The sequence below is a fragment of the Esox lucius genome, chromosome 23, assembly GCF_011004845.1.
Source record: "Esox lucius isolate fEsoLuc1 chromosome 23, fEsoLuc1.pri, whole genome shotgun sequence".
Classification (NCBI taxonomy): Eukaryota; Metazoa; Chordata; class Actinopteri; order Esociformes; family Esocidae; genus Esox; species Esox lucius.
Genome location: NC_047591.1, coordinates 22,327,166 through 22,354,775, shown reverse-complemented (window position 1 = coordinate 22,354,775; position 27,610 = coordinate 22,327,166). Strand labels below are relative to the sequence as shown.

Here is a 27,610-nt window from a genome sequence, read left to right as displayed (position 1 = left end):
GGTGTGGTCATGTGACACTTCTACCATCGGGTCCTCTGACTCAGCCTTCGCCGCCCCCCCCCACCCCGGCGATTCACGCGAGGCAGTTCAATTGGTCATGACATCACCCTACAGAACTCAACACCTCAGCCGGGAGACCATGTGTTCTTGAGTCCGCTTTCCGTTTATAAAACACGGACGATAAGCGGTCAGCATTCTTTGCCCGGTGACATAGCCGTGTCCTGGGTCAGTCTGCAGAGAAGATGTCTAGACACTGGTTCTCAGGACTCTTTTCCCATGTCACTGGAACTGGCTGAACGGTGCCATGTTAATGTTCACGCTGTGTCCCTTACTGGTTCTCAGGACGTTCCACCGTAAAAGCAGCCGCAGAAGAGAGGCTTCCTTTTATCCCATTGCTAAATGGTCCCCATTATAATTCCGTCTGAGACTAAATGTTCTTGACAAAGTTTCAGTACTTGAAATTAGAATAAGAAAGTTCAAATCCAGTGCTTTAACCCATCTGGGCATACATCTGAGCTGCTTGAATTGTCCCGAAAAAGGACTTTGAAACGAAATACCTGAAACACGGAGAGCTGCCGGTTGTGTGCAGTCCTGCCCGTTTTGGCGCTTTTACCACACGTCAGATCAAGGCCTGTTTATACATGGGAACGGATCCCGCTCAGGTCTTGCATGTCAGTAGTATTTTCCTGCAGAACCAGGTCAAAACCACCAAGCACACGACTCCAACCGCAGTCGCTGTACATCTCCTGCTACTGCTGCTCACATGGCCAGCGTAATGTAAACACTCCAGGTCAATGTGGCGATGACAAACGGTGTGTCCGCGGCGACCCGTGACGAGGCACAGTTGAGACCGGTCGTCCAGGAATGTGTATAATTACCCATAAGCGTCTGCTGTCGACGCCTCAGGAAGCCCGTTGCTACCCCGCTGACGTTTAGCGGTCGACTCCGAGTTGAGTAAGCAAGCGGATTCGGACCGGTGGAGACGGGGAGTTGAAATGCAAACCCTGAACATCACCTTTCCATGGCGACACGATGGGGAAACTTGAGTGGGCCACTCAAAGACAACAAACTCTTGAGATTTAGGAGAGCATTACATTCACTTTGCATCAAGGGACGCTGCTGAACAGTACTGAAGAGTGCAGAGTTCAGAGGCGTTACATTCCTTACTCAATGCAGCGCAGTATGAAGGCCTCACAAATACCTGCCTTTTTAGAATCGAAGTGTCCACTGCCTCGTCCAACACACCTTTACAGTGGAAAAATCAACCGCAAGTAGACCGTTTCTTGCTGAAGTACAGCTTTGGGTTATACGTATCTCAGCGTGAACAGCCTCTCGGGAAGTCCACCGTGTGGGGAGATGATTAGAGCATGCGGCGGTAAACAACCAGCTCTTGCATTCTGGAGCAGACCGCAACACATGGGCTGTAGCCACTACCCCCGACCGCGCCGACGAACAGCCGAAACGCGGCTTCTGTGCGAGCGGCAGTCAGCTTAACAAGCCGCCCCCAAGGCACGGCTATTGGGTTCCGGGATTAATCACGTGGAGTGGCTGAGTGTCTGTGTGTGGAGCTGGTCTCTTCACACGTGTCCCTCAGGCTATCTGGCTGCCCTGTGCTGAGTGTGAGGCATGTTCTCAGGCCTTGGCAGAGCCTCGTCTTCAAATACAGCTTGACGTCGCCAATGTCTGTTTGGTATTACAGGATGCTTCTTGTGCCATGGTAACCGAAGACTGGACACAATGAGGGGCCGGTTCAGACTGTTCAGAGTCTGTGTGTCTAGTAGGGTCAGATATACTGTATTTAGTGTGTGTGTGTGAGAGATACAGAGATCCCAGTTTTACAACATACACAGCAAAACCTCACATTTAATGCATTAAGGTGAGGGGAAGGTTAAGATTCAGAAAAGGGAACATGGAGAAGAATGCAGAGGAGGAGGAGTTCATGACACATGACAAGCATTATACTGCATAAATGGAGCCATCTTTAATTATTACAAGGATGTGTGCTGCACGTTATTCTGGTTAATTACAAGATGCCCAGTGTTAAAGCAGTGAAGTGGTCTGGATTCAGTCATGGCGTCTTGTTTTGGCCTCAATGTTTCCGGAGAGAGTGAGTAATGCTACACCTCCTCCCATTGGCTGGGGCCATGCAGCTCTCTCTCGTTGCTGGCGTTACGGGCGCGCTGACAAAATGGAGATCTGGCCTGACACCCAGAGCCCTTCTCTGTTGCATGTTATGTAATCACCAAGTGATCAGGGAAAAGGAAGGAAAACCTCCACATGTCCACATTAGGGCTGTTATAACGCCTCGTAAGAGGGGATTGATTGGCTCCCTCTACTGTATGTGTTCATGTCACCTGTCAGACAGGGATTCATTAACGGCCCACTGTTCAAATGTCTCAATGGAAATGACTTTTACAGTCCTTTCTGAATGCTGCCGTCACTGGGGTTTGAACCACGGTATCAAACGACACACGCCTCCGACGGAATTGGTTAATTCTTCCTGCCGTGTTTGATAAAGACAAACCTTGCCTGAGCAAATGCATAGGCTTGAGTTCAATGGGTTAACACAGTCTTCTGGGGTATTTCTTTTCTTTCATACACTGTCCAGAAACAGCAGACGTGGTCACTCCTACTACCATGTCTCTGGCTAAATGCTCATCACACTATTTAAACTGGAATATCCGGCATATTTCCTTCTGGCTTAGCGATGATACCGAAATGTCTAATAATAAAAATAAACAAATAAGAGCTGGGAAGAAACAAGAAAAGTTACTATGACAACCCTGATAAATATATTTCCACAAGTAGGTCAGCGGCCATTCTGATTAGGCGGTGGAAACCGACAGCTTCAGTTACATTCCTCAGGGCTGTTTTGGGGATGTGATGGCAACGTCGCTGATAGGCTTTAATACAGGATCTGCAACATTTACGAACTGCAGACGTTTTGTCATTATTGGCTTTCCTGTCTGACAGTGTTGGGTGAAACTCTCTGGTGTTAACAGCATGGATCACTGTGCCGTGACACAGCCCGTATACAGCTCTGTTTGTGAATCAACTCCACTGATTACCCCATCAAAGTTCTCCATAAATCGAAATAAACGTTTGCAAGGTGAGGACAAAACAGGTGGGGCTCAGAGATGGAAGACACATTGCATGCTGGGAAGGGGTGTCTTCTCCCCCCCCCCCCCCTCCAAATAGCAGTTTGAGGATCATTTGCAGTCCATAGCCAGTACCAAATGTATTTGGATGGCGGGAGTCAATAAGAGGTTATTCTATAGTTTGGTTTGTGCTCAACCTTGCAAATCGTTGGTTGATGTTCCTTTTAAAAGCATTCTTCCTGAACGGTTGGCTGGATGGAAAGGGCTGTGTGTGTGTTGGCTTTTTATAACTTCTCCTGACACAAGTCCCACGTACTACAGAAGACGTACTTAAGCTACTGACTGTTACAGAGAGACGGGACTTACCGGCTAGGTCTTCCTTGGATGAGGCCATACGTGGGGAGCCGTGTACAGGTTCAATCTTCAGAGAAAGCCTTCAACAGAACACACGCACATCCTTCAGGTCAACAGAACGCACACACACACACACACCCCCCCTCCTCTTCAGGTCAACAGAACACACGCGCTTACTCACACACAACCTTCAGGTCAACAGAACACACACGCTCACTCACACACAACCTTCAGGTCAACAGAACACACGCGCCCACACACACACATCAGGTCAACAGAACGCATACGCGCTCACACACACACGCCCACACACACACACACACACACACACACACACACACACACCCTTCAGGTCAACAGAACACACGCGCCCACACACACACACACGCCCACACACACACACCCTTCAGGTCAACAGAACACATGCGCACACACACACACACACACACACACACATCAGGTCAACAGAACACACGCGCTCACACACACATCAGGTCAACAGAACGCATACGCGCTCACACACACATCAGGTCAACAGAACGCATACGCGCACACACACACACACACACCAGGTCAACAGAACGCACACACACACACACACACACACACACACACCAGGTCAACAGAACGCACACACACACACACACACACACCAGGTCAACAGAACGCGCACCTAAACTCAACCTCAGCAAGCACGTACATTGGGTCTGTTCCTTTCTGAAGGGTCTTTTTTATGCTAGGAAAAAGTAACAGGGTGTTTGTAGCCATCTTTGTTAAAAGGTTGGGTTTAGGAATGTTGTACTGTATTGCCCTCATGTATGGCCCATTGAATGTTTAGGTTGTCAGGAGGGCTGTGATGCATCAATCAGCACATTTTCTATGTTGTCATTGGTTTGAACTTTATTGTTGATATATTGATTGTCATGATGTATTTCTTTTTGTGTCCTTGAAATCCATTTTTTTCCTGACTTCTGAATTCTAAGTAATGTAAAGAAATACACCTAAACGTGATGTATTTGAAAGTCCCATCCTAAAAGCATCATAAGCAGTCAAATGACTGTACAGGGTCCTGAATGAGATTTGGGTGGAGGTACATGTCTACAATGAAAATGCTGTTGTGTGTCCCATCCATTCTTGGTGGGTAGGTTGAGCTTGGTGTGTTGAGTCAATGTCTTACTAATGATCAGCTGGCTTTTTGTATTGATAAGTAAATGATTGATATCTAAGTTTCCAATGTTTTTTTTTCCTTTCAGGTCAGGATTGACTAGCAGTGGATGTTGGTGGATGGTTGTGAAGTGGTTGTTCTGAGTCGTGCGTTTTGTATTGCCAGTGGTGATGTTACACAATCACTATGTTGCATTTTGTGCCTGTATGACCAGTGGATGGTAGTCTCTGAGTCTTGATGGCGGTAAGAGAGAGAAATATATATATTTTTGGTGTTTTGCAGCTGAAAACTTGATGATTTTTGGTTTGGGGAAGGGGGTTAACTGTTGTTGATGACTCTTAATACACTACTTCACAGTTTTGGGGCAGGAATTGGAACATGACAATACTAAACCTAGTTTAGAGCAAACTAATTAATACTACCACCGCCCGGAGTAACAATACTCATGACCAACATGTCAGCCACAACAACCCTGCCCTCACCATGAATAACAAACACCTAACTACCCCACCGCTACTTCTACAACACATTAACATCAGGGCTGACATTTTTAAATCAACCACATTAAAACATTACCACACTATAGTGTTCAGCCATCATTTCAAACTTATCAACTTTGTCAAATCTACTTGAGAAAGTTTTTGACAAGGGTTAATGAACTGTTCATTCCGACTACCCCTAGCCAACAGCCCGCTGATGAACAAAACATTTGCAAAACTTGGACAAACAAAGTTATTCAGCAAACTCTCAAAAACAGGAAAGACTTAATTTTCTACACTCCTCAACAGCGGGTGACGTACTGACACTGGGCTATGAGGGAGGCATTTCACGGTGCGATGTCACAGCTGCTGAACCAGGCTGTTTTGTATGGCACAGAAACAAAGTTTACGCTGACAATAATATTTCTCTTCTGTACAACACAGTCGGACTGTGCTTTTAATTTTTTGGCATATTGAAAATGAGGGTTTCTGCGTGACTGGCGCATGCCAGTGTCAACATATGCTGTCATCCCACCAGCAGATGAGATTTTCTCTCAGCTAATCACTTGCGCCAGAGATCTAAACATCATCCTGTGGCCCAACGAGCTGTAGTCACTTAATCATCCCTTTTGTGTAGGGAGAAGCTCCGACCTCGAAAACAAAGTCAAACATGGAACGTGTCCGAAATGTGAATCGTCCCCATCAAAACAATGTCCACTGCAATGTTTGTACTACATGGCATTAAGAACTGCTCACAATGTGCCTACTGTTTAGACAAAAGGAATGTTAAAAGCACGTACTGTACCAAAAATGTGTAATTAGCAATTTAATTGAATCCCGCTATTGGTGAATTTCGATACTGAGCATCAGCCATTGGAATCATCAGTTGATATGAGACAAGGTGGGTCTTGTATGTTTGTCTTTGATTCTACTAGATTAAAAGTCACGCTTGCATTTCACGTGTGTACATCTTGACATCTATCCTGTCTATCTTCAACTTTAAATTTTTTCATTCCGAAAAAAAGGGTGTTAGGACACACCTACAGGCACTGATACTAGCCAATCCCAAGAAATGTGGTCAAATGGAAATGGGGAGGGACCTACCTACACTGCTCCAATTGAACCTTGGTTTGTTGAAATACGGAGGGACCAACCAATATCTGTCCAATAGAACATTGATTTGCCAAATCTGTGTTTTTTTAGTAGCATGGGTGTCAGTATATGACTGCCACGGTATGTCTGCCAAATTGAAAGACTTTTCAATTTGAGACTGCATGAACCACATCTTGCCACACTCAAAGGTACAGTAAATCAAACTTAAAGAAAAACACCTTCCAGTATTTTCTATTAGCCCTAATATTTTTTTAAGAAACATTTGAATGTATGGAGGTCAGGCTAACCTGAAACTGAGTCGATATAATTGCAACTAATCTGAGTAAGAGCACTGCCGACCACCCAAAAAACCTTGGTGTAACCACCAAACCCCCCCCCCCAAGAAACTACTTTGAAATGATGCATAAGATTCCAGCATCGCAACCCTCCCGTCCCAGCAGAGCATGCCTTCACAGTTGAGCTCCAGGAGTCCACACACGCCTGCCGGCCCCAGCTTTAAATCAAGCCTGGCGAGATGCTCCGAGCTTCTGAAGTCACACTGTCTCCCTCAAGGCCGACTCAGGATCTACGGTGCTGCCTGAAGAACTCATTAGTCGCTGGATGAATGAACCCCCTGTCAGACGGCACAGTCCTCCCCTTTCTAAAGCACACACCTTGACCCCTGACCAACCTGTCATTCTCCACTTTTGAAGCCCAGCCCCCTCCCCCGTTGGGAGCCTATATGAAATATGGTCATTTGGTGCCTGTGGGCGTCTCACTGTGTCGCGGGTTTGCGTGAGAGAAGGTAATTTGTCCCACTTACTTGAAGTTGTCGTCCTCCACAAACTTCTGAAGCTCCTCGATGTAGCGCACAGACATTAAATACTTCTGCACATGTGGGAGGGTCACCAGGTGATCTGTCGGGGGGGGTAGATTGGGATAGAGAAAAAAACGTCAGTAAGGGGAGAGATCCAGAGTGAGAGAGAGGAAAGTGGACTTTGGATGCGTTGTGGACTGAGCAACATCATTTTACGACAGCCAAACGACAGTGTTCATCCGCCTTCTATCAGCAACTCAAAAACAGGGGTGTCTGGGTTGAAAACTAACTTAAACTGACACCTGAGATGTCCAGGTTGCCTCATTGATTGTAAATTTTCCCCCTGCTATGCCAGGGTTGGGGTTTGGGGTCCAAAGGATGCCCACACTACCCTGCATCTCCCTGAATAAGAGCATTTGATGAAGGATTAAAGCGGAAAAATAAGGTTGTGCACGGTTGCCATTTTGCCTTGACCCCTCGGGAGGTTTGAGGGCAGTCACTGGTGTCGGGCGTCGGCCTCGCTGCTCGGCTCCACGCCTGCTGATGAGGAAATAACTTGATTTAAACTCTGCTGATAGTGACTGAGGGGCAGCATGGCCCACTCCCACTGGAACTGTAAACACCTCCGTGATTCCTGCTCCACATGGTGAACACCAAGTATTGAATATCTACGCCCGGAATTAATGGACAATGAGCTTTCGTAAATATTATTGCAACATTTCAGGGGCCTTGCTCTCAGGCTTACTGGAGGAGAACCCACTTGGATCAGGGATCATTCTTGCAAATAGTTTCAACATAGAAATTAGGAATAAACATATGCTTGTTCTCGCAAGCTAACCTAAAGCATCTTTAACACCAGTTCGCTGAAGCTGATGTATGGGTTATAGGACTGCAGGCTTAAATTGTATCACTTCCTTTTCAGCACGACTCCAGCAACTGTGGTGAAGGGCCGAGGAGACGCAGGGGCCGAGGAGACGCAGAGGCCGAGGATACGCAGTGACTGTGAAGCTGATTACCATGAGGAAAATCTGATAAATTAGGTACTCTTACCATATTTACAGGACATCTGTAGGTCGGATATCACCCTCAGCAGGTTGTTCATCTGATTGGTCCTCTGCTCCGTCTCGATGATGCTATCTGAGGCGGGATAGGCAGAGTCGATGTAGATCATGTCCAATAGGTATATGCCTGCAGAGGAAGATGAGGGGCTAGTGATATCCTGTAGATAGGTGCACAACTTTAAATGTTGAGTATACCGTTTACAAGCAGGTGCTTTGAAATATGCCACCTTCCACAGAAAATGGTGTATTCATATAAAAAGAAAATCGTCTAACATTTACAGAGAAAGAAGAAACAGATTTAAATGGATATTTCATTGATATACACAGCACGTGTTGAGTTGCATGTGTGAACGTGAGCCAGTAAAATCCTCTGCTGGTCTTTTTTTCACAGGTGAAATGACGTCTGAGTTATGATGTCGCTTTGCCGTAAAACACAGTTAACATCCACGGCTGTTTCACCATAACCAATTTCACCGCTTTAAATGTTTTTTTGTAGCTAATGCAGAGTCAACAACCCTCAGATTGTGTTCATATTGTCGATATGGATTTAAATACCAATACTGGGATTTTAGCAACCTGCACCTGTTTTTTTAATCTAAATGTTATATATTCTTCATGTTTTTGAAAAAATCCCTGAATGGTACAGCAAAATAAAAAAAATAAAAGGATGTCTTATGTCCTCGATACCAGGATGTTGCTAAAAATATATTTAAGTCTGGTAAGTTAGACCAACCGTTTACAGCAGGATGACATCCAGGTGAGCCTGTAACAAGTTACTTCTGTATGCACATAAAAGTAAGAAGGGGATCTAAGGCAAACCATACCCCTTCCTGTCATACTGTGAGAACTAGCAGGAATCCCAAAGGACTGTTCCTCATTTAACACCTTTTTGTAAAAAATAAATAAATAAAATAAACATTAAAAATGAAACACAGGAAACAGATCCTGAAATACTGTTTGCTACCTATTCATTAACCGGATGTCAGATGTTACATTTCCTGCCATTCAACTCTTTGGATCAAAACCAGCTATCATTTGCTACTTCACCCGTAAGGCATTTGTAAACACTGTCACATTGCATTACGTGTCTCTGAGCGGGTTACCGTGAGGTACCGGAGTCTCACGTGGTCATATTTTCACTGTGGGTGGTAGGCCTGGTATTAAGAAGCTGCTGCAACTCAGTGATGTCACCCCTTCAATGTATAGAGTCTAGACATCTCCCATTTATACACACACACACACACACACACACCGAGCACGTCGGCAGCTGTCCTTGATTTGCCCAGACAATGTATTCCACGTGTTGCCATGGCCACTGTAATTGACTGTGTACAACACTGTATCGAATGCTGACCAGGGTACAACTTAGGTTACCGTCGAACGGCGAGAGCGTCTGCCGGCGCCTCAATCAGCTGAACCGAGAGGAAAGTGGATTGAGACGCGTTGAGCAGGGACTCCAGCTGCGGTCGAAGGGAGCGAGAGGGTTGCTGTGAGCTGAAGCTTCTGAATCGCATCCTGAGACCGTGGACGTCACTCCAAAGGAAGCGTCTTAGAAACAACAACAAGTGTAACAGTGTGCCAACATCCACCAGGGAAAGGGAGGACTGGCCAAAACAAACCGCCCGAAAAAGTGGAAAAACATCCGCTTCACACTAGCAACTACGGTGAACTACAGTCTATACACGAAATGATGTAACCAGCAATGTTCTGAGTCGGGAAGGGAACCAAAGGTGAGATTTTTGCCCCGAAGAATTGGTAACCTATAAACAAACATTTATTGAATCCACATGTTAAGTTGTTGACATAGCCAGGCAGTCTTACTTTAAAAACATCTAATAAATCATAGGTTCTGGATCTTCCTGAATATATACATACAGTACCAGACAAAATGTAGGACATTTGTGTCCAGACTTTTGACTGGTACTGTATGTTTGATTATATATACTTTGGTCTTTGCTCAGTCACTGTGTGGAAATCACATAAACAAAACTAGTTGTCTGACAGAATGTTCTAGACCAGGGGTATTCAACTCTTACCCTACATGGTCTGGAGCCAGGTTCTGTTCTACATCATCTTTAATGTTACCCACCTGCTGTCTCAGGGCTAAATATGTCCCTCATTAAGGGACACAATGGAAAGAAAAACGGGACTGCCTTCAAGTTCCAGAGTTCAGTTTGAGGGATATAGACCTTTTCTGGTCTACGTGACGGGACAGTAATTGGTCAATTGTCATCAAGTCATCTTGGCAACCTCTTTCAGCCAAATGTACTACACAACCCAATAATCATTTATTTCCCCCAATCAAAAAGATAGGACATTAATGTTAGAACTGTATTGTGCAGTATATAGTGATATGGCTTTACAGCCACATGCCACTGACAACCAGCATCACCACAACTGGATCAAGAATCACCAGTCTAAAAGGGAGTGAGACACCAAACACACCAAAAAGGAGGACACCGCTAAAAAACAAGTGGAGTGAGACACCAAACACAGATCTTTTTTGAAGTAGGATAACAAGAATCCCTCTGTACAGAGGGACCCACTAGGTCCCAGCAGATGTTCACAGTGCTTTTTATTTGTGCCAATATGTAAAATGAATAAGTGAAATATCTGTAGCACTCCAGAAGGCCAGCTGACCAAACACTGGTTCTCATCTACCGACAGGTTAAATAAACATTTCAATCAAGTAATTTTTTTATGGCTGATTAAGGGGTTCTGGATGTGTATGTCCGTAAACAAAATAACACTAGAAGGCAGCACGATTAGTTTGTTTACGCAGCCTGACTAAGGATGGGCAGAGATTTACAAAAAAATAAGTTCACCTCAGGCCGTTCTGTTAATTAGGTTGTAGTACATTAGACCATTGCCTTGATTCAAAGGAAGCACTATTTCCCCCTTTTCCTGTCATAGCAGAACCGGTGTAGCTAGACTTGAACATCAGTGTGACACAATAAAGGGTGGGGGGGTGTTACTGCACCTTGTCCTCCCCACCGCCCCAACAAAAAACCAAGACTAAGCAGCCATGCGTTTCCACAATATTCTACTGACCTTGAACAAAAAACAAGAAGAAAAATCTAATGCAGTGAATTCTTCTCCATAAAAGTTTTTTTTTGGTCACGGAGATGTGCCTGGAAAAATGATTAACTATAGTATCTGGAAAGAGGAGTTCCACAGAGAAATTACTAATGCATGCTTTCACCAGGCTTCTTCCCATTGTAATGCTGAAAGAGTAGACGAAACAAGAGGACCAGTTTGGGTAAGCATGTGGGCATCAATGACTCCAACATCACATTGTCGACAGAGAATTGGGTTACTTCACAATAATAAACTCACAAACCAGGTTCTTAGGGTTTTAAATAGTGATCCAGGTACTGTAAGTGCTTACTAGTGCAACCCCAAATAAAAATGTCCCTATGAAGATCTAGGAAGAGCAACGCCATTGGCCCCAATATCAAACAGGCTTCCAGTCGAGTGATGTTGGCTTTTTAAAACGGACCACATGGCCGGTTCCAGGCTGCCAGGGAGACATCATACAACAGCAGACACTCATAGTCCAATCTCAACATTCGTGTGCTGGTAATGAGAACGGTTTATTACTCTGGCGAATGGCGGCAGGGGCGGTGAAGTATGTTTCCATACATTTGGAGAGATAATTTATGATTCTTCAAATTAAGCCGAACGAGGTCTCCAGCTGGACATGTGGACAGTTGTGTTACGCGTTTGTGGATGGATGTGTTTCTGTGTAAATTGGAGTGACTTTGAAAGGTGGAGGAAGATTTTCAGGGTGGAATGATTCGGGGGTGACCGGGGCTTCTTTGTTATGTAAAAGGAAACCAGTAAACATAACCCATATTTTACACTTACCTTTCTTTGCCATAATACTTTAACTACCGGACACTACCTACTATCCTTTTGAAATGTGTGTGTGTTAAATTACGTTTACATTTCAATCCTTTCAAGAAATTAAACAGTAGAAAGTAGAAAGAGAGAGAAGAGAAAGTCAAAGGGAAGGCGATCCTGATGGTTGTAGGCTGATCTTGGTGATAGGATTCAAATATAACCAACAAAATTGCCTTGTAGTACTGTATCATTGTGCCCAGGAGTCCCAATAGTTGTGGCTGACATCGTATATCCTCAGGTGAGCTGCTTTCTGGGGTATGCACGTTCCTCTAGCAAGCATGTACCATAAACAACTTCCTGAGTGAATGAACAGCATCTTTGACTCTCCTGGATGTGACGCTGCGATCAGACAAGACCATAATCACAAATTCGGTCAAAAAATAAAGCATAGTAAGGGAGTGGGAAAAAAACTATCAACTTAAAAAAAATTAAAAATAAAAAAGACGAAGAAGATGAGGATGAGGAGGATGAGCTGATGATCCAGATTAGTCCCACTGACATCCTCAGGGGATTGTTTATTTATTAGAATTTGTCCTATCATTAAGGCTCATCTCTCTCCTCCCCAGGCCCAGTAACTAATTCCAGATGCTAATGACGTGCCTACAGTGCTAACCCTGTGAAGTCAATGGCATGATTTCCCAATTTTCCTCCTTTATGATCTAGACATGACTTAGCCCTTCCACACACACCCAATAAAACACTCTGCCTTAGAGCCATCTATCAATGCTATTGAGATTCAAATCACGATGGGAGACACTGAACGGGCAGTTACCATGACCTACTCGTAAAAGTATTCTAAAATAGGACTCCAAATGACTGTTTAACAGAGATGTAATCCTGATGAGTGGCAACACGTCTTTCCCTGCTCTATTAGTCAACTGAACAAGTGAATGTTCCGCCTTTGGAACTGTGAAGAACATGACGTCGCTGTCTGGTGAAAACCTCCCATCTCCAAAACACATCTTCCTGGAACATTTTACCATAATACCATATTTTACAGTTAACTAACATAAAATCACAAAACTTCAGGAGAGTGTGTGTGTTTGTCTGCATTTTACAAACCAATATAAAACTTGAAAACAGGGACTTTTTCCATGTCCCTACTTTTCAAAATACCTTTGTAGGCTTATGGGATAAATTGTGTCATTTTGGAGTTGAGATTAGGGTTAGGTACCAGCATAAAAGTTATGTTTAAAAGCTAGAGTAAGAGATTGAATGTTAAAGATATGGGAAACCGTTTTTTGAAGGGGAAAACAAAATGCTAGTTATGAAAATTAATTAATACGTGTGTTTGTGTGAGTGTGTGTCTACTCATATATTGTGTCTGTGAAATGTTAGGATGCTTCCAGAAAGAAACCTCGACTAAGAGCTCAACTTGAGAACAGACTTAACATGAATCCTCATTGTCCTCATAACACCTCACTGTAAACTCTGACATCACAGCTCTTCCTCTCACTGTTCCTTGATCACATTCAATAAAAAATTACCACTTGATTGGAGTCTATTGAGTTTCCAGTCAGTGACAGAAACACATCCCAACATTATGCAAGGTTTCTCTAAAAATATTGACCAAAGTCACGTGTGTCCAAAAAGGTGTTGGACGGATCATTCTGAACAATGTCTCATTATTAAATCACAACTTCAAAAAAAGAAAACAGACATCAACCAAGACGTTGGAAAAACTCAGTTTTCAAATTGCTGTTTGCATTTACATTTTCGAAATGAGATAGCTTCCAATCTTATCTAATATTCTATGACTTCCCAAAATGGATCTAGGGTCTCGGATGAAGTCTCTGAAGAAGACTGTTTGGCAGCAAGCCAGCAGAGTGGTCTGGTAAGGCTTCAGTCCAGCACTAAAGACAGGGAATCATACATAGGAAAAAGCTCTGGATTACCTCATTGTCTCTCATATGAGTTTGGCTCCAACCCAAACCAAGCTGCAGACAACTGAGAAAAAAAAGCACTCTGGATCTGTTTATAGAAGGTTTGGATGAGCATGAAAGTCAACATGATCTTGGCCCGTTATCGCTCTGCATTGCATTGGTATGACAGCAGCAAATGGCGGCTTCACAGATAATGTGTACTTTAAAATAAATATAACGGCCCATAGATATTGGGATTGAGTGTTTTGCCGGCTAATGCTCGCGGCAGGTGATATTGACGTGTACCAAGCTGGTCATCCAACTTCAGTGTTTAATAAAGATTGAATATACAACAGATACTGTCTGAAATGGTTCACCAAACAGCTTTTCTAACAATAGCTTTTGTTTCTTCCCAGCTGGATGATGAAATGGAACTAGTCATTATCCAGATCTTAAACCATGTCATAATGAAGAACACATAACCACCCCATGGTGACATTACAGAACCCATAACCACCTCTTGGTTTCTGCTGCATTTTCAATCTGGAACTCGAATCTATGAGAAATCTGCAAAATGCGCCCTGGTGTTGAAGCAGAGTTCAGGACCAGCCTCATCTTGCAATATTTGGGTCTGCGAGCTCAAGTGAAGTTCAGATGGTCACAAAATAACCACAAAGGTCAGTTCTTTCTCCTTCTCTCTCTCCAGGACTGACAGACCCCTTAAATTGCTGAGCTTCGAGTAATGTGCTCATCAAGCCTTCCATCCCTGGGGGCTCAGATGGTGGTTCTCCCCAGAGGGTACGTAGCGTCTGTTTCCAAATACAAACATTTAAACTACACAACAATAACCACACTTTAAGGCAACTGAGGGAAGACCAATGGGAGCCTCTGTAGATACACCCCACCCACCCATCCCGTGATGTCAGGGGTCAGAATACTCTGTGTGGACAACAGAAACAGTCTGGATAAAAATAAAAAAAGTCACCATTCGCTACCGAGCCAGCTAAATTGGGCCACCGTTTCCAGCAGAACACAAACCCAAAGACTGTAGAGCGACAAAAGAACAACAGAGGCTTTCAGCAATGGCTCAAATGAGTCCTGAGAAGATAAGATAGTTAGAACTGTACATACATTTTTGCCTGACAAAAGCGAATGGAACCATATATTAGGAAGGAGCTACTGTACTGTACGGTACGCTGCGAGAGCGAGGCCATGGAAGCGTGTCAATGCAGTGAGCTCATGTGAGGCGAAGGGGGGAGAGTTTCCATCCGCTGGAACACTCCGCCCGTCCCACTGTGGTCCTTTTGGCCCCTCCATGCTGGGTCTGTGGGCTACCCACCAACTTGACAGAGCCTGTCGTTGCCTGCTGTCCAAATACCATGGTACTTTGTCATCTTCATTCCCCCTCAGGGCTAGTATGGGGCACTCCTCCAGTGACAATACCTCTGAAACTAAGACTGTAGGATTTTATTTTGTCTTGGATTAAATGTAGAGAATAATCATCTGGTATCTTCAGTGACTGAGTGTTCAGTCTTATAAATACTAGCAGTCAAATCTATGGCAACCGAAATGATAATTTGAGGAATAATCATTCTAATAAGCTTGCATACACGGGCAAGCAAACGCGACACTATCCAAATACATGCATAAGAGGATTATTTTGGGGGTGCTACATAATTACATAATTGGGAGGGACTCCTCACGTTTATATTATGGCTATAAAACAGGAAAAATAAGTCCTAAATTGTGACACAGTGTGAGGAATGCAGCCTTTGTAGATGCATGTCCAAAATCTCCATGTCCCCAGTCAGACTATCTACAGGTCAGGACCTTGGTCGATGTCCTGGAGGAGGAATTATCTTGAGTTGTCCCAGAAGTTTGTCCGGTCAGTGAACTGCTTATGTTCCGTTATGTAATAGGTGGCCCGTCACAACAAAATTAAAAGATTGTGTAAAAATTTATGTTTATTATTGAGCTAGGCATGATTATGGAAGCCATTTTATTTTAATTTTTTTACATGAAGTAATCGCTTGTTTTGCCTTCATTGCCATTGGTGGGCACATTATGATACCAAAAACAATGATTTTGCAGGTTTTCTTACTTACAAAGCATGTAGAAGTCTGTAATTTTATCATATGTACAGTTCACCTGTGAGAGACAAAATCTAAAACAAACAAAAATCCAGAAAATCACATTTTATGATTTTTAAATAATTAATTTGCATTTTATTGCATGACATAGGTATTTGATCACCTACCAACCATTAAGAATTCCAACTCTCACAGACCTGTTAGTTTTTCTTTAAGAAGCCCTCCTGTTCTCTACTCATTACCTGTATTTACTGCATCTGTTTGAACTTGTTACCTGTATAAAAGACACCTCTCCACACACTCAATCAAACAGACTCCAACCTCTCCACAATGGCCAAGACCAGAGAGCTGTGTAAGGACATCAGGGATAAAATTGTAGAACTGCACAAGGCTGGGATGGGCTACAGGACAATAGGCAAGCAGCTTGGTGAGAAGGCAACAACTGTTGGCGCAGTTATTAGAAAATAGAAGTTCAAGATGACGTCAATCTCCCTCGGTTTGGGGCTCCATGCAAGATCTCACCTCGTGGGGCATCAATGATCATGTGGAAGGTGAGGGATCAGCCCAGAACTACACAGGAGGACCTGGTTAATGACCTGAAGAGAGCTGGGACCACAGTCTCAAAGAAAACCATTAGTAACACACTAAGCCATCATGGATTAAAATTCAGCAGTGCACGCAAGGTCCCTCTGCTCAAGCCAGCGCATGTCCAGGCCTGTCTGAAGTTTGTCAATGACCATCTGGATGATCCAGAGGAGGAATGGGAGAAGGTCATGTGGTCTGATGAGACCAAAATAGAGCTTTTTGGTCTAAACTCCACTCGCCGTGTTTGGAGGAAGAAGAAGGATGAGTACAACCCCAAGAACACCATCCCAACCGTGAAGCATGGAGGTGGAAACATCATTCTTTGGAGATGATTTTCTGGGGGACAGGACGACTGCACCGTATTGAGGGAGGATGGATGGGGCCATGTATCGCGAGATCTTGGCCAACAACCACCTTCCCTCAGTAAGAGCATTGAAGATGCCACAGCCAGGCCAACTAAGGAGTGGCTCCGTAAGAAGCATCTAAAGGTCCTGGAGTGGCCTAGCCAGTCTCCAGACCTGAACCCAATAGAAAATCTTTGGAGGGAGCTGAAAATCCGTATTGCCCAGCGACAGCCCGAAACCTGAAGGTTCTGGAGAAGGTCTGTATGGAGGAGTGGGCCAAAATCCCTGCTGCAGTGTGTGCAAACCTGGTCAAGAACTACAGGAAACATCTTTCATTACCTACAAGTTAGGGACTATGTTCAGAAAACACTTGAGAATTTGAGACTGAACCACAATCTAAAAAAGCCGACTTTATGAAATTGTCTCCTAACGGACGTAAAATTATATCCTGTGTCTATAACAATCTCTTACTACTAAGCCCCCCTTCAACTGAAAAGTATATAAGAAAGTGGGAAGAGGAATTTGGTGAATCCATTCCAGATGATTTATGGAAAGAAAGTCTTGAAAACATACATAATTGTTCAGTTAACGCAAGACGTTGTCTTGTCCAATTCAAAATTATACATAGACATAGTCGCTACGGAAGACCACCCTTCCATAGCGACACTTCTCCATAGTTCTGCTCTATGCCCAAGGGTTCAATTGTTCTGGATTGATATATTCAACATTATGTCTGAGGTCATAAATACTTCAATCAAACCTGACCCCGTTTATCATTCTTGGAATATCGGAGACCTTCAGGAAACTAAGTGTGGCACAACAGCGTTTTCTCTCTTATTGCTTCATAATAGCAAAGAGATTAATCCTCATCTTGTGGAAGAGTGCAACTGTACCTACCTCTAAGATGTAGTTAGAGGATTTAACTAACCCACTTAATTTAGAAAGAATGAGATATATGCTGAGAAACAGACTCAACTTATTCAATAAGACATGGAAACCCCTCATATCATACCTAAATACTACAAATCCAGTATAACAGTCTGCCTCCTAGCACACGATATATGACAATGGAAATGGTTTTAGAGTGATGGTCTCTACAGGGAAGGGGGGAGATAAATGGGAGGGGGTTGGACGGGCGGATAAGGGGTTGGGATAGTGTGGGGGATCGTGGTCAGTCTGGTAGTGTTTTGTGTGTGTATTCTTGTTTTGTGTTGCCTTTTAATGTACCACTTTAAGTTGACTGTTTAATTATATTTTTATTTATTATTGTACTTTTATTTTATTTTATTTCTTTTTTATTTTGAATTAGTTATATAATAAGCTCTCAGAATGTACAAGTGAATTGTATGTAAAATCACATGCTTTAATAAAAAGATGTTTGGAAAAAAGAAAACTACAGGAAACGTATGATCTATGTAATTGCAAACAAAGGTTTCTGTACCAAATATTAATTTCTGCTTTTCTGATGTATCAAATACTTATGTCATGCAATAAAATGCAAATGAATTACTTTAAAATCATACAATGTGATTTTCTGGATTTTGGTTTTGGATTCCGTCACTCACAGTTGAAGAGGACCGATGATAAAAATTACAGACTTCTTGATGCTTTGTAAGTGGGAAAACCTGCAAAATCGGCAGTGTATCAAATACTTGTTCTACCCACTGTATATACATTTTTGACCAAGGCCCAGGCTTGAAACAACACCATTAATGTGACTGTACACACCAAATTGTCTTTTCCCTGTCAATTAATCTTTCCATGAAATCAGCAGAACAGACACCTCCTGCTTTCATTTTTACGAGGGCAGAATGTTCACATGGAACCTTGAGAAAAGCTAAACAACACATTTATGCTTTTGTGGTTCAAGAATTATAGCACTGTAAGTTATAAGCTATGGCCATTTTTGTTTTTAAAGGTATAAAAGGGGAGTGGGTCGAAACCCAACCCACACCATGGGTTATAGTCAGTGTCCTAAAATAGCCTAGTTCCCAGGACCAATGTGTTTTTACTGAACATTATATCCCCTTTGAAAGAAGAAAAAACAATAACATTTCAGGACCAAAAATGTTCTTTGTATTGACAATACTTTTTCAAGGACTGCTTCAACACGAATGAAAACTCCCCTCCCTCTGACAATAAAACCATATAAGTAAAAAGGACACCTTTCTTTGTCTTAACTGAGGTGGTTCTCAATCCAAACCACCAGATGGTGGTGACTGGGTAGGTGTTGTTCCACTCTGCTCTGGTAAGACACAAAATGCTCACTTCAGCATTGTGGCAAGTGACCAATCCCAACTCAGCACTTGCCTGGCGGTTTTGATTCCCGCAGTCCAGCCTGGCACTTACATAGCTCCTGGCAGCGAGATTAGTGCCGTTCAGTCAAGTCTCCGTTAACATCAGTCATGATCTATATCCAAGACTTGTCCGTAATGATTGATATCTTCTATGACTCGTCAGTCATAAGCTGTATCTTCTATGACTCATCAGTCATAAGCTGTATCTTCTATGACCCGTCGTTTGAAACATATTTCAGTGTGAAACATTTCCGTGCAGGCCAATCCAACCAATCAAAGACAATTAGGATTTACCACTGTGTTCTGGCTCTGGGCCAAGCCATCAGTACCTTGAATCAATCAGACTGTTCTGTTTTTGTGACTGGGGAGTCTGTTACCCAGAAGCTACACAACAGTCATCCAGCGTTGCCTTCAGCTGTCAAGCGTTATGGAACGCCCCCTCTGAAATAAATGACTGCTGCTACACTACTCGTGTTGCGTCCTGTCCAATGGCAGTGTTCACGCTTCCAAAAAACGATGGCCTACGTGTGTTTTTTCAGTCTCGTTCATGAAAATGAACGAGAGCTGCCGCTCTTTTCGCTCTCAAAATGTTTTGTCAAAAAACACAGTTTAACCCACAATTTACTTTTGTGATGATGAAGGCTGCCACGGGATTGTGAAGAAGGCTATGAGAGAAGAAGCACGCATTTCAACAGCAAGTTGTAGGCTATGCCTAAATCTAAAGCATGGTGACGAATGAAACAAAATGCTGGGCTGAGTTTTACCAGAGTGAAATTGGAGGGGCCGCCACTCCATTTTAACGCGCACTGCGCTCTTGCCAGCTCTACTCAAATCCAGATTCCTTGTGGAGAACTAACCAGTGTCTGCAGAGGCGTGGCAAAGCATTTGGGCAGCCCGTCAATCCTGTTCTACCAACACTTTAAAAACTGAAACCACTAAATATGCCATTTATATAACTGCCTTTGAACCAATTATTGTTTAATGAGACACTGTCAGGCAACAGCACAACAATAACCCAGTTCCAAAACTGCCCATCAATCAACGGCCTGCTTGAACTCCTGCGGTGTGTGTGTGTGTGTGTGTGTGTGTGTGTGTGTGTGTGTGTGTGTGATCCATGTAAACGTGTAGTTGTGTGAGGACTAGACATGTCCCCAAAAAGATAGTGAAACCTGAAGGTCGGTCCCCACAAGGTTTCTTTCTAGTCGCCACTTGGGAAAATTCGATTAACGGTCAGGGGTTAAGAGAAAAGATTACCATTGGAAATAGTGTAGTAAGCACTGAATATATTTTCAGGTTTACGCATTACCGGTTAGGCGTCAAGGCTTGGTTAAGTTTAAGCATAAAAGTTAGGTTATTGAGGTTAAGTCCAGGATAAGGGTTAGGTTTAAGCCTAGGGAACATGGATTTCAGGTTTAGGGAGGTCTAGAATAGAAAGACAAACATGTGAGTGATTGAGTGAGAAAAGGGGAGAAAGCGCATTAGAGCAGTGTTTAGAGAGAGAGAAGTTAAGTGAGAAAGAGGGGGATGAGGATGTGGTTTATAACACAGCATCTGACTAAACCAGGGGAGGGCAAACGTTTTGGCTCAGGGCCACATCAGGATTTAGAGAGACAGATTGTTTTTTGTTGATCATAAATGCTTTGCAGGCCAGAAAAGAGTAATAAAACATTTATACAGTAGGTCCATTACAATGTCTAAATCATTTTAATTCAGATTCAGATGTATAAGAAGGGGCTGATGAGCTGTGTTACAACCCCTCAAAATGTTTTATTACCTACCGCAGGCCGGCTGGAATTACCTTATGATCCGGATTCAGCCCGCGGGCCTTAGTTTGCACACCCCTGGACTAAGCCTTCCTGTGATACTCTGACTCTTTTCCTGCCCTCCACATCGCTGGCTCATCATGTGACATATTTTCTAAACAACAGACCATGCTGGCGCAGATAAAGGCCAATCTCATTCATTGAGGTTCTGCTCTGACCGCAAGCGGCTGTGTCCCTCCAAACAAATGTCATGTCTCTTCTACTAGAGCCTGTTCAGACACATCAGAGAAAACCCAATACGTAATTCACTGACTGACTTACAGGCTGTTGTACTGAAACCAATGAGTAACAGACGCTGGACAATTTATTAACACCCTGGTATTTTACATTTTTTATTTAAATTGTTCTCCAAGAGAAATTGCCATTTTCAAAAAAAGATGACCACACATTGCTATGTTCTTATTCTTATCCCAGTGCTCAGCCAGGAAGCACTTCTCAGCACCTACGCGTTTAGAGGAGAATGCATGCATCAGCAATGTGTTCACCAGTCCATTCAAATATGGCAGACTGGGAGTTAAAAACGCCTCTCATTAGCCAATACAGAGGGTCTGAATTCCATTCGAAACCCAGTTATGGCTTTTAAAAGGCCATGTGGGACTGAGCCAACATCTGCAGCAACTGGATTAATAAAGCATCAAGACAAGCCAAAAAATATCAAGGAAATATAATGAAGGAAAACTGGGCCCAGTGGATTATGGAGTTGTGAGTTTGGTTTTGTCCTGCACAATCTCTTCAACAAAACTGATGATGTCATGCCTTTGTTTTCCGTATCGAGTGTGTCCAGACACTGAACTGAGGCTGCTCTCCGAGGAGAAGTACTGTCCCATCAGACAGATGACTGAAGAGCTCACAAGGCCACCAGTGTGTGAAGTACAGTCATAAACGTGGCAGACAATGGTTACCTTCCAAAGTTCCCTTCCTTGTTGTTCACAGCTGGACCACGGGCCAACTGGATCTGCACTGGCCTCCCTGGGAGTTGCCAAGAGGTGTGGGGGGCCAGGAGTAAAGGAACTTTCTTTCGGTGTCCATTTGAGGTCAAGCGCCTTGAATGGACTTGATTTTCAGCACATCAGACATCATTTACTTTTAGTGTTGTAGCATCATCCAAACGGTTGTTTTGTCTGAGTTCCATTTCTGGAATGTATTTGGCTTTGCTATTGCTTGCACGAGCCATACATTGCAGTCGCAGTACATAGCAAAATGAATTCCTCAAGACGTCCCCACAATAAACTAAAAGTTTATTTAGAGGTCAACAAAGACATGTAAATTTAGCCATTTTCACTATTAACATCATGAATGTGCATGAAGCATAGTCTCAGAACTCACTTCTAAATCTGCCTACTGCTAGTCTCTTGTAACCACGTACATTGTTCAAATATCCAATATGTCGGGTTCTCGAGGCAAACAGTGTTTCCACCACTTTCTCACACTCCTCGGTTTAATCAGTATTTCAGTATGTGTCCATGTAGACCAGACATTACATGCCCTAAAGCCATTGTCTACACCAGTGGTTCCCAACCAGGGGTACTAGGACCCCTGGGGGTACTTGGGTCTCTCCACAGGGCGTACTTGAAAACACTCATGACACCATAGACTTACTAGTGAAATTAACATGAGGGGGTACTTCAGGGGTACTGAAAGCAGTGCAAAAACATTTTGTGGGTACAGTAACTGAAAAAGTTTGGGAGACACTGGTCTACACAACACATGATATTTCTAAATTAATTGAAGATACAGTTGGAAAGTGCAAATAAAGAGGGTTACATTTCCTCGGACCAGTACAAACCAGCACACCTTAATGACTGAAGGAAAAGTTTGCACGCAGGTTTCTACAATTTCCAAAACGGGTTCCACTTTAACAACGGCATTCAAGCCAAAGATCACCGAGTTGGTGGCTGTAGGTTGGAAGCAAGGCTCAGACAATAAGTTATTAGAGTGAAACCATTCCAAATGCTCACTAAAGTGGAATGGAGGGTACTTACTGCAGACACATGCATTAACAGCTCATTGGTGGAAATTGCGGCCAGCTTTTTGGCACTCACTCAAAGTTGCTGCCGTTTTGATTGTTAATTTTTTCCAGCATTCGTCTGCCAGGACAAAACAGACAAACAAACACGAGGAGCGGAGAAAAACATCAGTGACGTTTTTCAATTATAAAATCAACTGGAAGGGATGTGTCACTTGGTGGTGTCCTGCAGCCTGTGGTCTGCCAGTGTCCAGACATAGGAACAAAGTAGACAGGAAAGACTGAAGACACTGTGGGGGTGTGGGGGGGGGGGGGGGGGGGGGGGGGGGGGGGGTATCTTCCAGTAATATGTACTGGTGACATTTGGACGGACTGGTACTAGCAACTTGTTCAGAATGCATTCAAAGTCCTTCACCGATGATGTTTAAAATGGAGTCAAAGTTAAGGGGCATCATACAATGCTGAATATAAAAAACACACTAAGTACAGTGAGAACAACACAACTTAAACAGTTCAAACAATCCACATCTTAAATCAATTTGTTAATTGGGCCGACAACGAGGGTTGGGAACGCAGGAGAGAAGGAAGGTGGTGGAAAACAGCCAGCGCCGCTCCGAGGCTGAATGATAACTCTTAGTGACGTGTTATAGCAAGGCTGAAGGCAATGGCTCATTTAGTGCACGCTGAAGCGCGAACGTCTTAGCGCCACATTAAATGGCCTGTATTCACCCAATTACAGTGTTGATCTGGGCCTTGTGATGCACATCTATTAAAGGGACAGTTTGGAATTTTAGCCACAAGAACCTTTAAAATATGTGGGTTCCTCTACCGGACGGCTATACAGAGTGCTGCCAGTGTTGGGAGCTCAGTAGGTGGCATTCATGGGTAATTTTAAGTGACAGCAAAAGATTCAAACATTCTGCCTTCACCGTTACAGAACATACATGTGGTAAATATTTCCAGTGCGGTTTTGTTAACGAGGGCACATTTGTCCACCGAAAGGATGAATGAAGGGTGTTTTCCAGGCGGGGTTGTAAGGCTCTGATTTATTCATGGCAACAAGCCTATGAAGTAAGTAACATGCAACAGTTTATTAAATCGCAATAATTTGGTGGACAAACAAATCCTGCCATCGCCAAACTCCGGAATGTAGTGAGAAATACGCTTGGTAGAAAAATGACGCCCGAGGAATACAGCACCTCCAGACTAACCGTAATATTCTTTACCCTGTAGAAAGTAACAGTCAGTGTTTCTATGTTTATGATAGGAGTTAACAGAGAGGATAAAGAAGACTGCTAAAACGGCCACAATCAAACCCATTCTGCAGCAGTGGGCAATCCAGGCAGTGACCTCAACTAAGGAGATAGAAAGGTCTTCAAGGGGACAAAGAGTCCACAGTCTCTAGTTTCCTGAAAGCGGTCATTAGGCACTTGGGTAACAGACAGAGTTGTTCTGAATATAAAACTGAAGACCAGTAGGAAAATCCTCCTCTCACATCCTGGTATCTGGCTAGAGAAACGAGTGTCTGTGTGGTAGCCATAACAGAAATGAATCCTGATTGACTTGGTTATGCAACCCCAAGAAAATTGTTATCATGAATCAAAAGAATACATTTCAATTAGTATGTGGCACTTGGATAACTGACAAGGTCTGGCCTTTAGTCAGGCTTCCAGTTACTGAAAATAGGACTACAGAGTTTCCTCCTTCTGTGGAACATGGAGTCATTCCATTCCTTCTATTGTGTTTTCTATTGTGTTGAACATGGAGGGTTCAAGGCTGTTTCAGGTTGTTACGGTTCTCCTAATAACACTGACTTTGCTTCTAAAACAATATGCATTTAGACAAATCTAAAGGCAAACAGGAAACCTCACATATAATACAGCTTGTTTTGGTTTGTCAACCCCCCACAAAAAAAGGAAAAGACCCTAACTTATCTGCACTAAATAATTTACTACTACAATTGTGACATGTGGTCGTCTCATCTAAAATCCACTTATAGTAAATCACTCTGGATTGGCTAAATGACAAATGTACCACAAAACACACATAGTTGGATCAGAACAAGCAAGTGTTGTTAAGCAGAACCAAAACAATAGATTTTTTTTTAGTCGTAAACCAAACATGTTTTTCCAAAAATGAAAAACAGTTTATTCTTGCTCTAACTGCAGCTGTCAGCTGCTGTAGTTTATGACAAAGTGTGTAGCAAGATTTACGTAATGCAGCCGACCAAACTGTAGCTTGAAGACCTCTCATAACCACGCCTTCTGTTGGGCAGAGGGCGATCAACGTCAAAGTCATCCATGTCATTCCATAGTTGAACACATTTAAACGTATTAACTATTGTCAAAACCATTCACTGTTTCTTCATCTATCCGATCACACGTGGCTCAGTTAGTATAACCCTGACACCTGCAAAACCAGGATTACGGGTTCGATACCCAAAGAAACCCAAGAGTACAAGTGATGCATTTGTGACTCAGTTGCTTCAGATAAATGTACAGTGCATTAAAAGACCCCAGTCTGCATTTGCCAAAGGGACCAACGAGACCCTGGGAGACCCTATGACCTCTACTAGCAGGTACGACGTGTGATTGCCTCTAGAATTAAGAACTAAAACCACTTGACCTGCATCAGTAAAATCCGGAGCCAGTCACCTACAGCACGGTATGCCTGGATTCCTGTTCGTTCCAAAAGTTTGAAATCCCGCCCTACCAAATATGGCTGCAATTCCGTCCCAATCTGGGACTGAGTGATGACAACATCTCTGTAATCATTGGTTTGGGTCTCGACGCTTCCTGATTTCAGGGGAGTTGCGGAGTGCATCGTGAGGGAGGGGCGTGTGGGCGGGTCAGCCGGCCAGCTGAAGAAACATGATCTGTGCAGTGATACGTCTGGGCTGTCAGGCTAACGGACGCCAGGTCAGGGGAGCCCAGCGCGGTGACCTGACCTGCTCCGTCAAGGTGCCAACTGACAGGCACACAGAGAGTAGCAGCCCTTTGCGTTTGAACTACGACCTTAAGCCAGTCCAAATGTCAAGCTGCCTCTCACGGAACAATTCGAGCAAGTCCTTAAAAAGAACTATACTGAACCAACATGTTTTGGATTCATTTTGAGTGTGTTAAATGGCTTTCCATTCAGGCCCATTGGTTTGATCTCAGAGTTGCTTTGCTCGACTAGTTACAGGCACCTTGTTAGCCAGGGCGGCCCGATGAAGCATAATGGTCCTGGTTGTTTGTACTCCGACTTGTAATGATTTGACATCATGCTTGGATTGCTTTCTCACCATTAAGCTGTGGAGTGGGCAGCTACAGACAGGGAAACCTGGCAGCGCTGTGATCACAGTAGCGTCTGAAAGAAAACGACCAAGGCAATTAGCAGCTTTTTACTTTTACTTTCTGATTACGTGCTGGATAAGATGAAACAAGACTCCGTGTCTGAGCAGTCTGTTCTCTGTGAGAAATTCAGTTTTTCCCTTCCTTCTGTGCTTGCTATAGATCTTATTTCGAATACAGCCGTTACTCTGCCAGGAATGCTAGGGCCTCCTGGTTGGGTAGATGGGGAACCCTTGAACAGGCTGATAGAAAAACATTAGTTCCCGGGGGTGGGATTGGTGCGCCATGCGGGCCTTGGGGGCGGAAAGACGCCGAAAACGAAGTACTCCCTGACATCACACGGGTTTGGTCATAAAAAAAAAAATGTTAAAAGTCTGTGAAATGGTGGCCCTGCTCACAGTCAAAACACAAACAGAAAATATCATTAAATAAAATGCTGAGAGGCACAGAAACGGTGGGGGGATGGGGCGGACACGGAACGCACTGAGGACTTTTATTACATTTCCATAGGCCTCTCACACGTGCTAAAACCCCGGCGCGACATGAAAAAAATATGAAGCTTTCCGTACTCCTGCAATGACTGAAGGTTGCTGAGCACTTGGGACACGAAGGGAACCTAGTCTGCAGATATTTTATAACAGCAGATGAACTGAATGACGGGTAAAACTCATTGCACAATCAAGGGAATTAATGTCACTGCTTTGTTGTACTAATTGTCTTCGGCCTTAATCTGGACTGAATTGTCTCGAGGGCTATATTGCCGGCAGTACCAGATAATTCTTCTAATCGCTGTATTGCCGAGCAGCGGAACTTCGGAATCAGTCCACTTCTCCTAGACAACATACATATTCAATCAGAACATTACAATGGCCGAGGTACTTTAATACCAACACCAGAAGTAGTTTTGTTGCACTTGAGGACATTAACACAGTTCAGCTCACAAGAGGGATGTCAGAGAACCCAGTCAATAGAACAGACTTGGCAATGGTTGTGATATTACGACTCTGTCCAACTCACCATAGAGTAACTGGCTGGTTCGAGACACGACATCCAACCTTGTTCATACCGAACACAGACACACACACAACTGGAACTGATTAGTTCACCGGACTCCGTGCCAAATAACAGGCTTCTTTAATGTTTCTTTAGCGAGTAATGTAATATTGTATATCAATATATATTGCAAAATTGCATCAATACACACAAGCCTACTGCATGCCGGTGCCACACAGAGGTGCCACACAGACGAGACGGGCACAGGGCTCCTCAGCTGCCCGTTCGGTGCGTAAAGTCATCAGGATCGGCGGTGTAGCGTTACCATGCGATAGAAAAGGCAATAAAA

At 43.6% G+C, this 27,610-nt stretch overlaps 1 protein-coding gene and 1 long non-coding RNA gene across 6 annotated transcripts in view; one reads left to right on the top strand and one right to left on the bottom strand.

The window, feature by feature from the left end:
• Window positions 1-8,995, top strand: part of LOC106024911 — a 32,854-nt gene extending 23,859 nt beyond the window's left edge. The window contains exons 7-8 of the long non-coding RNA XR_004575223.1: window positions 7,928-8,045; window positions 8,458-8,995. This is a non-coding gene — a long non-coding RNA (uncharacterized LOC106024911). The remainder of the gene's footprint in view (window positions 1-7,927; window positions 8,046-8,457) is intronic.
• LOC105024020 (ras-specific guanine nucleotide-releasing factor RalGPS1) overlaps window positions 1-27,610 on the bottom strand; it is a 130,050-nt gene that overhangs the window by 15,267 nt on the left and 87,173 nt on the right. For all 5 annotated transcript variants that reach the window (XM_029117012.2, XM_029117011.2, XM_029117013.2 and 2 more), the window contains 3 exons: window positions 8,056-8,193; window positions 7,012-7,105; window positions 3,465-3,532 (listed from right to left, as the gene is read on the bottom strand). In XM_029117012.2, the coding sequence (XP_028972845.1) occupies window positions 3,465-3,532; window positions 7,012-7,105; window positions 8,056-8,193 (300 nt within the window). The remainder of the gene's footprint in view (window positions 1-3,464; window positions 3,533-7,011; window positions 7,106-8,055; window positions 8,194-27,610) is intronic.